The 16423-nt window shown below is 37.8% G+C and overlaps 1 protein-coding gene across 1 annotated transcript in view; it reads left to right on the top strand.

Moving 5' to 3' along the window:
- The first annotated feature begins 627 nt into the window (after positions 1-627).
- The window catches only part of LOC149808233 (sushi, von Willebrand factor type A, EGF and pentraxin domain-containing protein 1-like), a 167676-nt gene continuing 151880 nt past the window's right edge, over positions 628-16423 (top strand). Inside the window, exon 1 of the mRNA XM_089975273.1 lies at positions 628-1332. Within this exon, the coding sequence (XP_089831399.1) occupies positions 796-1332 (537 nt within the window). The 5' untranslated portion in view covers positions 628-795. The remainder of the gene's footprint in view (positions 1333-16423) is intronic.

Raw genomic sequence — 16423 nt, 5'->3', positions numbered from 1 at the left:
GTTAAGATGTTCGCACATGTTCATATCTGCTAGTGAAACAGCTTTTTCTCAAGCCGTGTATAAGAGATTGCACGTTCCAATAAGTCCACAGCTACTTTTGACCAAACTATAGACATCCCACCCCCCGCTTAGTTTTATCTTGTATTTAATGTGAACTGATAAGACGGCGTATATATCTACATCTAAGACAGAGGCTCACTGTGGAGGTGGAACCATTAGTCTTGCGCGGATTTTGATGTGGTAGACCAGAATTATTCCTCTTGATTTTTCTTTGAATATACGTTTACTGTAGACCTCGATCGGCAAAGCAAAATAAGGGGATAGACTGAGTGTGATAGTTGAAGTTGGTATAGCTTTATAAGCACACCAGCTTTCCGGATTTCCTTGCTATGACGACATATTCAAGAATACTGAAAGTTTAAACAGAAAATGCCAACCCCAAATAATAATAATAAATCATCTGTTACTGGATACACTAATACTTGTGTACTGAATGCCTTGTAAACACAAAATAATCGTTGATTTGTCAAACTGCTGTTTAAATTTATATATGAGTAATTACGGTATCTCTGACCAGCCACAGGGAGAACTAATTTGCCAAGTCTCTGATTTCACTCCCCGTCTGCAAAACTAGTGCCACTGGCAGATAAGTTAGACATAATATTGTCTTGGTGTACGTTTCTACTTGAACAGTGTAATTTCATCCATATTTCGAAACATTCCGCGTCTAATTAATACATTTGTTGTTCTCTCTTCCAGTCATGGACAGGAAGAATCCTTGAAAACTCCTTGAACATGGGGCTGCGTCCAACGCTCAGTTGGGTTTCAGGGTGTTTTTGTATTGGATTTGCATACTGCCTGCTGTTCGGGTATATTGTGCATGGATTGAATAACTTAGAAAACGATGAACGGGAAATCTTTGACTACAGTGAATTTCTTCGCAATCCCTTCTCGAATGTAGATTCTAAGAAAAAAGTCGAACTTTTAGGAGCCGTTTTGAAAGGACACATCAGAGAACTGCGTCAGTCCACCAACAAGCAGATTGACTTGATATTTCTTGTTGATAGTTCTACAAGTGTTGGGAAAAACAACTTCATTGAGGAGGTAAAATTTGTCAAGAAGCTTTTGTCAGATTTCACTGTAGACACGAACCACACCCGCGTGTCAGTGATTACGTTTTCTTCCCGTGAGCGCGTGACGCGTCAGATCGACTACCTGGATGAGGAAACGTCAGGGGATCGCCATAAGTGTTCGTTACTTGAGGAGGATCTACCCAAGATAACGTACTCTGGGGGCGGAACGTTCACCCTGGGTGCCTTCATAGAGGCAAAGGTAGGTTACCTTATTTAAGACATATAACGCCCTAGATACCATACATATATAATCGACAAAATATGATTCTTATTCACGTGAAATAGCGGCACCAGAAATACCTTTAAAGGTATTATTCTTCTTCCTGTTTGTGAAACCCTGATTATTTCATTTTTATTTTTAAAAAATGTATGCTTTATGGTAATGCCAATTTTATAATATTTCTTTTATTGACCTGAGATAGTTAATACATACGTGTAACATCTACTGGTACTATAATTCTAGGCAATACTGTTTCGTCTCTTTAAAAGAGAGAGAGAGAGAGAGAGAGAGAGAGAGAGAGTTTTTCCCTCCACATTATACCAGTTGATCAGGCATGAAATAACATTATATATTACACACAGTATACACTACTATACAACTTCAATTTCAATTATAACACCAATTTTGTTTATTAAGTTACTGGTGGAATGACGGCTCTTACTGTTCTCAAATCGACATAAATGTTTCTTTCGTTTCAGATTTGATTGCAATATATCTTTTTTCATCTGTAGACGTAGCTTATGTAGACATGACAAATTCACATACTTAGTTAAAACTTAATTTTTCATCATGTCTATATAGTCATTTCAACACATTACAGTCGGCAACTCGTCTTTGTGACGGAAAAGACGTCGTCCATATCACGGAGAAGGGGTAGTACTCCTACGGGCTCAGGTTAGATATCTGACCCAGCAAGCTCGGGTTAGCTACTTCAGTTTGTTCATGGGAATGGCAATGAACTCCCATTTCATCGGCATGATGTACCCAATAATGTGATAAAATTAGCATTAAAATCAATAAAACTAAAATTACTAATCACCACGCATGCTATAGAAATGTAATCATGAAGACGACTGCGTAATATTGCATATTGTTTGAAATAATGAAGATCTTTACGCAGTTTTGAAAGTATGTATTTATCAAAGCCACTTTGGTGTTGGTAATATATAGCCCTTGTACGTTTTTTTTTTTTGTTTCTTGTTGCCAGCGTTTTGTTATTGATAAATATGTAAGCCTTTAAAATAACATCCTTTAGCTAGCAATCCCAGGTTCTTGAAGTACAGACTGCAGTCAACAAGTTATGTGAGACTGTGTCAGAGATGCAATCAGCGATCTGTGTGTTTACATGCCCGCTATCGTAAACCAGTTGATGAAGCAGATAAAGGGACCTGTAACGAATCTTGGTTAGTGATAAGAAAAAAAGTTAGCCTAGATATTTGATATATTTGGCTGCTGATCTCCAAACGTTTTGCGCATTGCGACTCAGACTTCCAATTTAATAACCGACAATGATCTCAGTCAGAGCAGGTTTAGAAACCAGAATAAATATGGTTCGTTTGCACACATGCTGTTTTGAGCACCTTAAATATGAGTGAGATCTGATTTGCGGGATGTCTCAAGTTTGCCATGAAGATGTGAGATCTGCTTTCGTTAGATGGATCGAGTTTGGCATAAATATCTTAGAGCCACTTTGGTTAGATGAGTGGGGTTTGGCATAAAGATGTCAGATCTACTTTGGTTAGATTGGTCGAGTTTGGCATAAAGATGTCAGATCTACTTTGGTTAGATGGGTCGAGTTTGGCATAAAGATGTCAGATCTACTTTGTTTAGATGGGTCGAGTTTGGCATAAAGATGCCAGAGTTCGTATTGGCTGGAATGACTCGAGTTTGGTATAAAAATGTGTGAGATCTGATTTGCTGTCAAGAGTCAACTTCGAGTCACACCTTCGAGCTCAAATGTTACTAGAACAGAGGTCTGGTTCTGTAAATCGAATGTGTTCTATTTTTATTTTGTTCATTTAAATTGCGACTAGAAAATATATTACTGGTAGCTGCCTGAGGTATCAAGGCGATGATTACCTCAGTTCCAGATTCATATAACCACATTCATTAGCTCTTGAAACGATCTGAATATCACCTCGTGCTTTTCCGTACACCCAAATGACAATTCGAAGTAATGGCGCTTTCGGGATAGGAACATCGCTCGGCTGTTTCCGTCAAGTGGGGGAAATAACCTAGGAAGTAGTTGCAGGAATACATTTAAAAAAATTAATGTGTTTGGTGATTTACCTCTGTCAGAGTATACTACAATTATCACAACAGCAAAGGCAGAAATTGTTCCGAATGTGACTTTGTCCCCTTACGCTGCCATATCGTTCCATCAGTTGGAATGTCCTCAGCCTTTTCTATCAAGTCTAGAAAAGCATCTGATGTAATTCGTCGCCATTGAGAACTGTATTTTGAGCTACTTTCTCTCACATGGAACAATATGGCAAAATCGGACGGATAAAAAGTCAAATTGGTGTGTAATCCTAAAACTTCTTCCGAAGTTTTTTCACATCTTGAGGGAAATGACCAAGAGATCGATTGTTCGATGTGAACGAAAGTGGTTGAGAATATGGTTCTAAATATCGACGAATAAAATCCGAGATTTATTGTGCGCATCCATAAAAGAGGTGTTACCAAAAGATCATATATGACAGAGTTATGTTTCCTAGAAATAGTACTGATAAAGACGTGTACAGGCCGATGTAGTTTTGGGGTCTAGCGGAAATGGCTGTTGTTCATATTGCCCTTTTCAGCGCAATGTCCGTTATCCCAATTTAAAAATTAAACTACACTGTATTCTATTGAACAGTATCGTTGACGTAAGACTGTCTTTTTTGCCTTCCGAATATTTACTCAGTTGTGCTAAAGAATAAGTTTAATAAGAAGTGTCCAATTGTATGGTGACTGTGAACGCTAGAAGGGTCCGATTGTATAGAGGCTGTTAGTCCGAGTTTTTTCTGACCCTTACCACCACATTTTTGATATTTGGACATATATGTTGGGGTGTCGGGTCAGAGTCCACACCCTATCGAAAAGTTGGAATTCGCCGACACCATTTGGTGTCGGCATAGTGTAGCTGCTTAGTAGCCGGCCCAGCAAATTTGAACGACCTTTCATTGAGATATACCTGAATGGAATCGATAGGAATATGATTTGTTTTCTCAGAAATTGCGAGCATAGCATTTGTTAGATCTTTAATCCGCTGACAGACAAGACGAAAGTATATCGTTGCTGAAACTTGACCTGGATTCTCGCCATTTGTATTCCGAGTCACATGACTATACAAATCTCGCAACCTACATGTCAATGACATCAGAGGTCATATAGTCACATGACATCAACAATAACCCATTCCTAGTGTTGCTGTAGGAAAACAAACGGAACATATGAATGAAATTCACCTAATCTTTATAGAAAAATGAAAGAATACAAATTTCTCAAAATATTTATTTTGAAAACAATGACCGGAAATCTGTAAATGTTGAAGCAACTTGAAGTAAAACCAGATTCGCGAAGAAGAGAGCACATGTAAATGCGGTAGTCACGTGATACCAACAAAAATGTCGCTGATACGTGCACGGTACCTGTTGAAAATGATTTTCTCCACCTTGCTGCGATATCGACAATTTTCTGGTCGTTGTTCTCAGAATAATACTTTGAGAATTATGTGTGCATTATATTTATTTACAAACATTAAATGATTGTTATATAATATTTTCGAATTCTATTTACAACAACTTTGTAAATTTGTTTATTGTTGATATCACGTGACTATATGGCCTCTGATGTCATTGACATGTAGGCTGCGAGATTTTTATAGTCATGTGACTCGGAATGCAAAGAGCGAGACCCAGGTCACATTTCAGCAACGATGCACTTTCGTCTCGTCTATCTGCAGATTAAAGACATGACGAATGCTATGCTCACGATTTTTGAGAAAATAAATGATATTCATACCGATTTCATGCAGGTATCTCTTTATGAAAGGTCGTTCAAGTTTGCTAGGCCGGCTAGTAAGTGGCTACTCTATGCCGACACCAAATGATGTCGACAAATTCCAACTTTTCGATAGGGAGTGGACTCTGACCCTACACCCAAACATCAGTGTCCAAATATGAAGGGTCACAGGAAACTCGGATTAAGCGACTGTGTGAACGCTAGAAGTGACCGATTGTATAGTGACTGTATGAGCTCTAGAAGTGTCCGATTGCGTAGTGATAGTGTGAACGCTAGAAGTGTCTGATTGTATAGTAACTGTGCGAACGCTAGAAGTGTCTGATTGTACAGTGACTGTGTGAACGTTAATTCCATAATTCAAACAATGCATCTGAATTCATTGCGTCTTTCCAAGAAGACAGTTTAACGGCTATTACCAAACGAGAAAGTATTAAATTTTCTACAATGCATGCCGTTTTTTTTAGCTGTATCATTTGATGGCGTTTTTTTAGCTGTACCATTAGAGTGCCGTCTTTTAGCTGTACCATTTGAGTGCCGTCTTTTAGCTGTACCACTTGAGTGCCGTCTTTTAGATGTACCATTTGATTGCTGTTTTGGAACTCATTGAGGTATGGAGTAAAAACTGATGATGCTACTAAGGATAGTTCGAAGAATTGTTATTCTGCTTTGATATGTTGTCATAAAGGAAGCATTCATAATATGGCATATTTTTTAAAGAAATACATTTTGATGGAGAACTATGAACTATGAATTAAAAACTTTGTAAATACTATACCGAGTACTGCATATAGGCCGTTATTTATTGAAAGTGAATCAACTAATATGATTGCTTGAGCTATATTCAGAAAAATATAATGTATTTTAAAGAGATTTGGATTTTGTAAAGCTTGGCTGTTTTCCTATTCTGTAGATTCATGTTTTTTTCCGAAAGTTTTGAACAAAGGGTTGCATGTGCTTTTTCTCTCGTATTTGAATAATACATGTCAAAATTATAATAAAATTGTCTCTATATGAACATATCAAAACTGACTTAGGCCTCGAAGATTATTTCAAATACGTGCGTAACCATGCATATATATCCAATTCGACAAAACTGCGAGTGTCTTCTCATAATTTGTTCGAGAAATGAGACTGTAGGATAAGAAAATAATAAGGCGATAGAAGTGAACGATATTGTGTGATATGTGACCTAATAAAACAATAGAATCAATAGAAGTAATAGATATTGCATGATATGTGACGTACAAAAGCGACCGAATCGATTGATCTGAAAAATATTGTATGTTACGTGACGTACTAAAACAACAGAAGTGAAATATGTTGTTATGTCATGTCACGGACTAAAATAATAGAATCGATAGCAGTGAATATACTATATTTTATGTGACGTAATAAAGCAACAAAATCGATGAAACTGAATGATATTGCATGTTATGTGACGTACTAAAACAATAGAAGTGAAACATATTGTATTTTATGTGACACCCATGATAATCAAGAAGAATATTTTTTCTTTCAGTGTGTAAGGTATACACTTACTTAAAAATATGGACGCTATCGCTTAACCGGCTTGAAGCACTGTTCCGTTTTTTAGTGACGTTTCATGATATTTGTGCTTGTTGCATGTCTTTACGTTATTGTGTTCATTATGTATTGGCTGTTAAATTCGCATGTGTTTCTTCATCTCGTTGTTTTGGAAATGAGAACAATTATACTTTTTCTCAGCTGTCGTGCTCCACAGTTTTTGAACAAACCGCCGTCACGTGATACTCGCCAGTCAACCCGTTAATGCTACGATGGACCCTCATTAATTACTTTAAATGATCACTCCTTGGCTCTCCACACTACATTGTGCTCTAGACTAAAAGAACTGGGACTACATTCATCATTACCTAAATGTAAACAGAAGCGAAAAAAGAAACGTTGTTTCAAAGCTGGCCGGCGTAGAACAGGAAGAAGAATTCCAGCTATCTCCATTATTTCGGCTCAACAATTTAAAAAAAATTCGACCGTTAATTTAGATAACTTAATTCAAATCCCTATTAATTCGTCATCCTTTATGTCAACTATCCAAGAGATACCTCTGCGTATTGCATTATTCAATGCCCAGTCAGTAGGACCACCGGAAAAGCGCACAGAAATAGTTAATTTTATCAACGACCAGAATATTTACGTCTTTTTCCTGACAGAAACATGGCTAAAACATCAGGCGATGAGCCCAAGTGTGGGGATCTAACACCCACTGGTTACTCCATCAAGTCGTTTCCCCGTAACTTTCGCGGAGGTGGAATTTCTGTCATCATTAAGAACTCCATGATCAAACGTCTCAACCACACCACAACATTCAATTTCGACCACACATCGTTTGAACTAGTCCAAACCACACTCACACTGGAGCAAAAGTCAGTCCTTTTTTTCTGCCTATACCGCCCTCCTCCTACTAGAAAAAAAACAAGCTGGCTGAATCTCTCTTTTTGGAGCAGTTTCCAAATCTCCTGGAGTATGGAAATTCGATATGTGGCAACCTGATTATTCTTGGAGATTTCAACTTTCGCTCTGACTGTCCCGGAAACCCAAACACATCAAAACTCGTAGATTCCATTGTTTTCAACCTCAAACAGTCAGTTAACCAATACACCCATAAACATGGTCACATTTTAGAATGGATTCTTCATAGACCTGATGATAACATTCTACGGTCCTCCCTGGCATCCCATAACCTTGCATCAGATCACCTCTGCATTATATGCCATCTTGACGTATCAGTCCCTAACTCTCCACCTTTATCTGCTATTAAGAGAAACTTCCGAATGATAGATAGAACCAAACTAATTCACGACATCCAAGCAAACCTAACAACTTGCTTACCTCCTACAGCAGAACAATCCGATAACTGCCTGCGTTCATTGCTCAACAAACATGCCTCACCTACCAAGTGCAGAGTATCAATTCAAAAGTGTTCTCCATGGTATAGCAGTGTTAGGGACCAGCTTCTCACTGCTAAAAGAGACCGCCGTAAAGCTGAGAGGCTCCGGCTTTCCATGAGACTCACTATTCATAAGCAAATCTATGAAGCCGCTAAGAAGAATGTCACAAATATAGTCCATGCAGCGAAATCAGCCCACTACGGTAATAAGATCATGGAAAGTTGCAGCTGCAAAGAGCTCTTCGAGATTACTAACAAGCTAATGTCAAGCAACAAATCTACACCACTTCCAACTACCTTCTCTCCAGTCGACCTTCCAGACATGTTTGCAAATTTCTTCCGTGACAAAGTACAAACCATTAGAGATAAGCACACCAAAATTTAAATTGACTCGTCGTCACCATACCGTTGTGATACAGAATTTGAGCAGCAACCATTAGCAGCATCTGAACCTGTCTCTATGGATTTCGTACGTACAATTCTGATGAAGTACCAAAGTCATGTGAACTTGATCCAATTCCAACATCACTGCTGCTTGAGTGTTTAGATCCAGTATTGCCTTCACTAACTGATGAATTCCCATCATTTTTCAAAACTGCCATTGTAAAGCCTCTGCTGAAGAAACCAACACTAGACCATAACGATTTAAAGAACTACCGCCCAGTTTCTAATCTCCCATTCATATAAAAATTCTTAGAAAAGGTTGTTTTATCCCAGCTTGTATCTCATCTGAATTCAAATCGTCTTTTTAGCAATGTACAATCTGCATATCGCCCTTGCCACAGTACTGAAACTACTCTTCTAAAAGTAGTTAATGATATTCTCTCTGCGTTGGATAGCGGAAAGATTACAGTCTTCACCCTCCTTGAATTGTCTGCAGCATTTGACAAAATAGACCATGATATAGTACTTCACCGTCTACAGCATGTATTTGGTATTCGTGATACAGCCCTACTCTGGTTCAAGTCCTACTTGGTCAACATGAGACAAATTGTGTCTGCAAATGGAATACATTCCAGCCCAGCTGATCTATGTTGTGGTGTTCTACAGGGGTCTGTTCTTGGACCTGTTCTTTTCATTCTATACACTCAGTCGCTCTTAAGTGCCATAGATCATCATCCAGTGTCTCACCAATTGTACGCTGATGACACCCAAATATACAAATCTAGCCACCCAACTGAAGTTGATGCTACCATCCAAGGTGTAGAGAAGTGCATTTCTGATGTGAAATCATGGATGACATGTAACAAGCTGCAGATGAATGATGATAAAACTGAGGCCATTCTGATCACAATACAAAGACTTTCTCATTCACATCCTTCACCTCAAACAATAAATATCAGCAACACCAACATTAAATTCACACAATCAGTACGAAACCTAGGTGTTACTCTGGACAGTACTCTCACATTGCACCAGCATGTCATGAACATATACAAGGCTGCATATTTTGAGCTGAGACGCATCAGCTCAATTCGCAAATATCTTTCAGTTGATGCCACTAAAACACTTTGTGTTCATTAGTACTTTCAAGACTGGACTATTGTAACTGGACTATTGTAACTCAATTATGTCTGGTTCATCTCAATATCTGCTCCAGAAACTGAAAAAAGTTCAAAACACAGCTGCTCAGATCATATTTAGAGTACCACGATCAGAGCACATCTCTCCGCTGCTCCGTACCCTACACTGGCTATCCATTCGATCCTGAATCAAACACAAAATTTATTCTCTGTACTACGTTTCACTGTCGGACTCTAGTCCAACATACCTATCCGACCTCACCCATGTGTACACACCAGCAAATACTTACGCTCCTCTTCTGACAATCGTTTACTCATTATTCCCACTATAAAAACAAAGTCATATGGACAGCGTTCTTTTGCATACCAGGGCCCAGTAACATGGAATGAATTGCCCACTGAACCTAGACACAAAGACACAGTGATCCCATTCAAGAGTGCTCTCAAAACTCACTTATTTCGACTGCAAGAACAAACTTAAAGATCTAATAATGTTTCCTACTTTAAATATTCTCAGCATGTTTTTTTTATGTTTTCTAATTTCATGGTGGTTGTTTTTGTAATCATATCGTTATGTTTTTTTTTTTTATCTTATAGGTGTTTTCTAATGTTGTAAAGCGCTTAGAGCTTCTAAAGATTAGGCGCTATACAAAGTCCTCATGATTATTATTATTATTATTATTATTACATAACTTAATTTGAAAGTGCTGTCAGTGAGGTCTTAACGTTGATGTACGTTTTACCCGTGGCATCAGTAATACAACGAATTTATTCTTCTTATTCCATTTTTGTTTTGCTGTTACACAGCTATGCATGTAACCATGAACCAAAACACTTATATCATATACATCCAAAACTTATCTTAACCCCTGATCTTCTCTAACTCTACTGTATAGAACGCGGCGACTGTCTTATGCGGCGAGTCCCTATTCCCTTTTAGCTTGGGGCACCTGGACAACGCTCCAGCTTCAGAATTAGCTTGGATCAGTGGCACCATGACCAGTAGCAGCTTCATAATTATTTTGGGCTGCGGCACCGTAACCACCATTATCTTCATAATTAGCTTCCGTCAAGGGTACTGTAACCACCATTAGCTTCATAATTAGATTGAGTCGATGGCACACTGACTACCATTAACTCCATAGTTATCTTCAGTCGATAGCACACTGACTACCAGTAGCTTCATAATTAGTTTGAGTCGATATCACACTGATTACCATTAGCTTCATACTTAGCTTGAGGCTATAGCACACTGATTACCATTAGCTTCATAATTAGCTTGAGTCGATGGCACACTGACCACCATTAACTCCATAGTTATTCAGTCGATAGCACACTGACTACCAGTAGCTTCATAATTAGTTTGAGTCGATAGCACACTGATTACAAATAGCTTCATAATTAGCTTGAGTCGACATCACACTAATTACCATTAGCTTCATAATTAGCTCGAGTCGATAGAACACTGATTACAATTAGCTTTACAATTAGCTTGAGTCGATGGCACACTGATTACAATTAGCTTCACTATTAGCTTGAGTCGATATCACACTGATTATAATTAGCTTCACAATTAGCTTGAGTCGATGGCACACTGACTTCCATTATATTCATATATAATTACGTACACTTATTTTAGTAATAATATAACAATATGTTCGCCTGCAAAATTTGTATATGAAACGTTTAAAAAGGAGATAGATTATTATTTTTTTAGCAGTAATTTAATACAAAGATTGTTTATATTTGTTCGTTCTCTCCAAGTCAGCTTTTGCTGATAACCTCTTTTCAACTGCTGTTTAACGTTGTACGTATAGCATTTGGTAGCTACATTTGTTTGAATTATGTATGCTACGAGATAATAATTAATTGAATGTCACTGAATCTGACAGTGCTTCACGCAGGTATTTAAAAAATGTTAATTTAACACTTAAGAATATTTAAATCAAGATAAAAACTATCCATTGAAATGACTACGAACGCAGAAGCAGACTGGGAGCCGCGATTTCATACGAGAATATGAAAAACTTACATTTTATATAGAATTCTAAAACATATATGCAAACATATAACCGACACCGGACGATTTCAATAACTTGGTCAAATCGCAATTACTGTCATTGTCCCCTTCCCCATCTCTTGTATCGAATCCCATTGAACCGGGTGGCCGAGTGGTCCAAAGCTCTCGCCTTTACCAATTACTTCCATTTCACCTTTGTCTACTTGTATTGGAGTCTCGGGCTAGGCTAATGTGGTTATATGAGTAAGCTGCCAGCAGCTTTCCGTGGTTCGATGGTTCTTACCTGTGTTTTCCCGTGTTCTTCCTGCACCCGTTATACTGGCCGTCATGTAAAACCCATCATATGCTAAAAATTGCGTAACTCCACCCCCATCACCCCCAACGAAAACATCATATTGCGACGATAGGTGTTTAAGCCAATAGGTGGACAGATATACACTTGCACCTTGATGGTGTATATGCATGATAGTGCACTCTCTGGGAGAAAACAATACTTGTTAATCGTGCGGAGACATTATTCAAGACGTGAGGGACATTATAACCAGGAGGCATCGCTACCGGTACGCTTGTAATTAATCCGCCTGTTATTTCCACCGGAGTCGACAAGTTTCGAGTTGCCAAGCTTTTAAACAATTGGCATGTTATATATCAAGCAATCCGCATAAACACCAACAGAAAACGTGAGATTTTATCCAGACTAAATGCGGGATTCTTTTAAGCCCGAATTGGAGCAGTGCGGGGATGGTAATGATTAGCCGTGTCGGCTTTCACAGGGACATTCTTGTTACCTCTGGCATACCATACCACTGCATCACTGTCTTTACTGGCCTCTCTCTCGGTCATCCAGTCTTTTTTCCTGGCCGTCCACTCGTATGTCCAGTCACTTAGCCTTATTTCAGAATAAAATAATCGCATCATAAACCTCTGATCGTTGCCTCACACCCTGAACTGAATATACACCTCTCGTCACTGAGAAAACCAATAAAATATTGCACAACAGTTCGATACTGCGAATTGGTTTCGGGTCATAACCGTGCATTCAACACAACACAAACAAATGCCTATTTCTGTACACACAATCAATTTCTCTTTTTCCATAGATGATTAACATAGTATATGAAAATTACTTTATTCCTCCAACAGAATTAGTTGCCATTACTAAATGATGAATAGGAGCGCTCCGGTGGCCTAAGTTGTTAGAGCGGGTTCGACCTGGTGTCTGGATAATGTGACTGGGTGGAACATGATGCAAAATGTCTGAGGCATGATGCTTCAGTGTTAGACATTAATATAAACTGCCACACTGCAGACATCGTATCGATATGACTTCAATTGTTAAAGCTACGTTAAAAATACACACAGGCACACACACAGACACACACACACACACACACACACACAGACGCACACGATTGATCGATTGCAAAGTCTGCTATCGTTTAATTACACGTAAGCCCCTGCAGTGTGAGCTATTGATCACTATTGTGACGATACCGTATCAGTATTATTACAAGGATACAGTATCAGCATTATTGTAAGGATACAGTATCAGTATTATTTTAAGGACACATTATCAGTATTATTGTATGGACACATTATCAGTATTATTATAAGGATACATTATCATTATTATTGTAAGGAGACAGTATAAGTATTATTACAAGGATACAGTATCAGTACTATTGCAATCACACATTATCAGTATTATTTCAAGGATACATTATCAGTATTATTGTATGGACACATTATCAGTATTATTATAATTATACATTATCATTATTATTGTATGGAGACAGTATAAGTATTATTGTAAGGATACAGTATCAGTATTATTATAAGGACACAGTATCACTATTATCGTATGGAGACAGTATAAGTATTATTGTAAGGAGACAGTATCAGTATTATTGAAGGACACAGTCTTAGTATTATTATAAGGAGACAATAGCAGTATTATTGTAAGGAGACAGTATAAGTATTATTGTGAGGAGACAGTATCATTATTATTGTAAGGAGACAGTATAAGTATTATTACAAGGATACAGTATCAGTATTATTACAAGGATACAGTATCGGTACTATTGTAAGGATACAGTATAAGTATTATTGTAAGGAGACAGTATAAGTATTATTGTAAGGAGACAGTATCAGTATTATTACAAGGATACAGTATCGGTACTATTGTAAGGATACAGTATAAGTATTATTGTAAGAAGACAGTATAAGTATTATTGTAAGGAGACATTATCAGTATTATTATAAGGATACAGTATCGGTATTAGTGTAATGACACATTATCAGTATTATTTTAAAGACACATCAGTATTATTGTATGGAGACAGTATCAGTATTATTGTAAGGACACAGTATCGGTATTATTTTAAGGACACATTATCAGTATTATTGTAAAGACACAGTATCAGGATTATGGCCAGGACAGTGTCAATATTATTTTAAGAACACAGTATCAGTATTTATATTGTAATAAATATGGAGTATACGCATTTGGTTATAGCGCCCCGTTTTATGTAATTCTTAGATTTGTGTGATTGCTTGTGTGATTATTGGAATTCGGCGCAATGGAAATATCCCTAGCCCGAAATAATTAGCCAATTGCTAGGAGCAAACGTCACGGAGTGAAGTGTTAGTGAGTTTCCACGATGCCATGGCTCACTAGTAGCGAATTCTGGCCAAAATCGAATGAATGTCTCTGTCGTAAGATAGTCCATATTAAAATCTAGTGGTGTACATTGGTGGTGTGACTGCAGTGGCAGTATTTACGGTAGAAAACCGGTAAATTACACAAAGGAATAAATAAAAAGGGACTCGGCAGATACCGTTTATGTTGCCATGGGGGCAAATGTGGTACAGTTATATTGGCGAAATGTGCCTGGAAAGCATACATTGACTGGCCTAAGGTGGCGGAGTTAAAATAGTTCCCAGTATTAGGGGATACTCGTATATTTTCTAAGGTGTCAACGGCATGCGGTAGGGAAACCTGATGAAGATAAACCATGTAGATGTGCGGTTGATAGATATTTGGCAGGTTGTTTTATCGGTGGTCTTGCATTAATTAGAGTAAACTTTAGGTATAGAATGGACACGTCGGGCTTTCTAATTTACAACTGAAGTTGTATAGAAGTCTTTGAAAAGTTAGGGTAAACTTATGACTTCTAGCGAGAATCGCGCCAGGGTTTGACAACTGCTCGGTCAAGTAAGGACCCTTGGCTTGTAACAATATTAAGGACAGTGTCAGTATTATCGTAAGGACACAGAATCAGCATTATTATAGGGATACAATATCGGTAAAACCTGTACTGGTAAACGAAATCAATCAAAAATACCCGGACTATGTTAAAATATATACCGATGGATCAAAAACAAACAACCCATCAAGAACAGCAGCAGCAAGAGTCATCCCTGAATTCAATATACAAACGGGATCCAGATTATCTGACTATTGCTCCATTTACACCACTGAATTCTGGGCTATACTTGAATCACTACAATGGATCAAAGACAACCAAATACCTAAAGCAGTCATTATAAGCGATTCCCTAAGCGTTATCAAATCGATCCAAAATCGCAATACACACTCTAGGGAACAATCCCTCGACAGAGCATGCCAATTAATCGACGATATCATCACAGCACATCAATTAGTCGAGCTCATGTGGATACCGTCGCACATTGGAATCTCTGGCAACGAAACACCAGATAAAGTTGCACAAACCAAACTAGGAGATCAAAACTCTATCAAGCTTAACTATAGCTCTACAGAAGCTCTAAGCTTCGCACAAACATATATAGACCAAACATGGCAAGATTTTTGGAACTCTTCCACAAAAGGTAAAAAGCACGTGACCCCCCCCCCCAAAAAAAAAAAAAAAACGTAGATAGGAACATACAGCTGCCTAAGGGTACCTATTTAGAACAGAGAACCATAAACAGGATAATAACTGGAAAAACTAAACTAGCAAGCAGTTTTGGAAGGTTTATAGGGCCCAAACCAGCAACCATTAACTGCTTTAACTGCCACACCACCAAAGATCTACACCACGTATTCACTATATGCCCAAAATATCAACTCGCTCGGAAAATATTTATCAAAAACCAAAAAGAGATTGGATCACCACACACATACCCAGAGTTACTTATGGACTCTAATAAAAATAAACAATCAGCATATAAAAATATAAATAAATTCATAGACTCAGCAGGACTTAGGAACAAAATATAATTACTATCCCCACAAAACCAAAAGACCCAGTAACTAGCTAAATAAATTTAGAAGCCACCACATAAAAACCCAGAACATATCATTCAATTTTATAAAAATATTAATAAATAATTCACTTACGAAGCACCCATCAAAAACTAAGGAAACCGCAAAATCGGATGTCCTAGATGTCCTTAACGAACCGAGTAATCAGCTAGGACTCCGGTCCTAGATGTCCTTAACGAACCGTGTAATCGGCTAGGACTCCGGTCTCTTGCTAAATAAAATATAAATAACATTCAGTCTCTAAAAACATTAATAAATAAATAACTTAAAGAGGCAATATCTAAAAACTTATAAACAACATAACGTAGGAAGCACACTCTAAACACCTCGACTAGTAATACCATAATAACCTTGAAAATCTCTCTTCATACATGATTTCTACTAAGAACCTCTATAAACAGCATAGAACATCCCCCCTTTTTAGAACATTTTGAAGAAAACAAAAAGCGGCCAAAAAAAAAAAAAAAAAAAAAACACCAGGCAAATGCAACAAGAAACCAGCGATATAAAGCAAACAGGACCGTTCCCGA

This window comes from Sinohyriopsis cumingii, chromosome 1, assembly GCF_028554795.1.
Source record: "Sinohyriopsis cumingii isolate HCF-2022 chromosome 1, ASM2855479v2, whole genome shotgun sequence".
Classification (NCBI taxonomy): Eukaryota; Metazoa; Mollusca; class Bivalvia; order Unionida; family Unionidae; genus Sinohyriopsis; species Sinohyriopsis cumingii.
This window is presented reverse-complemented; position numbering and strand designations above follow the sequence as displayed.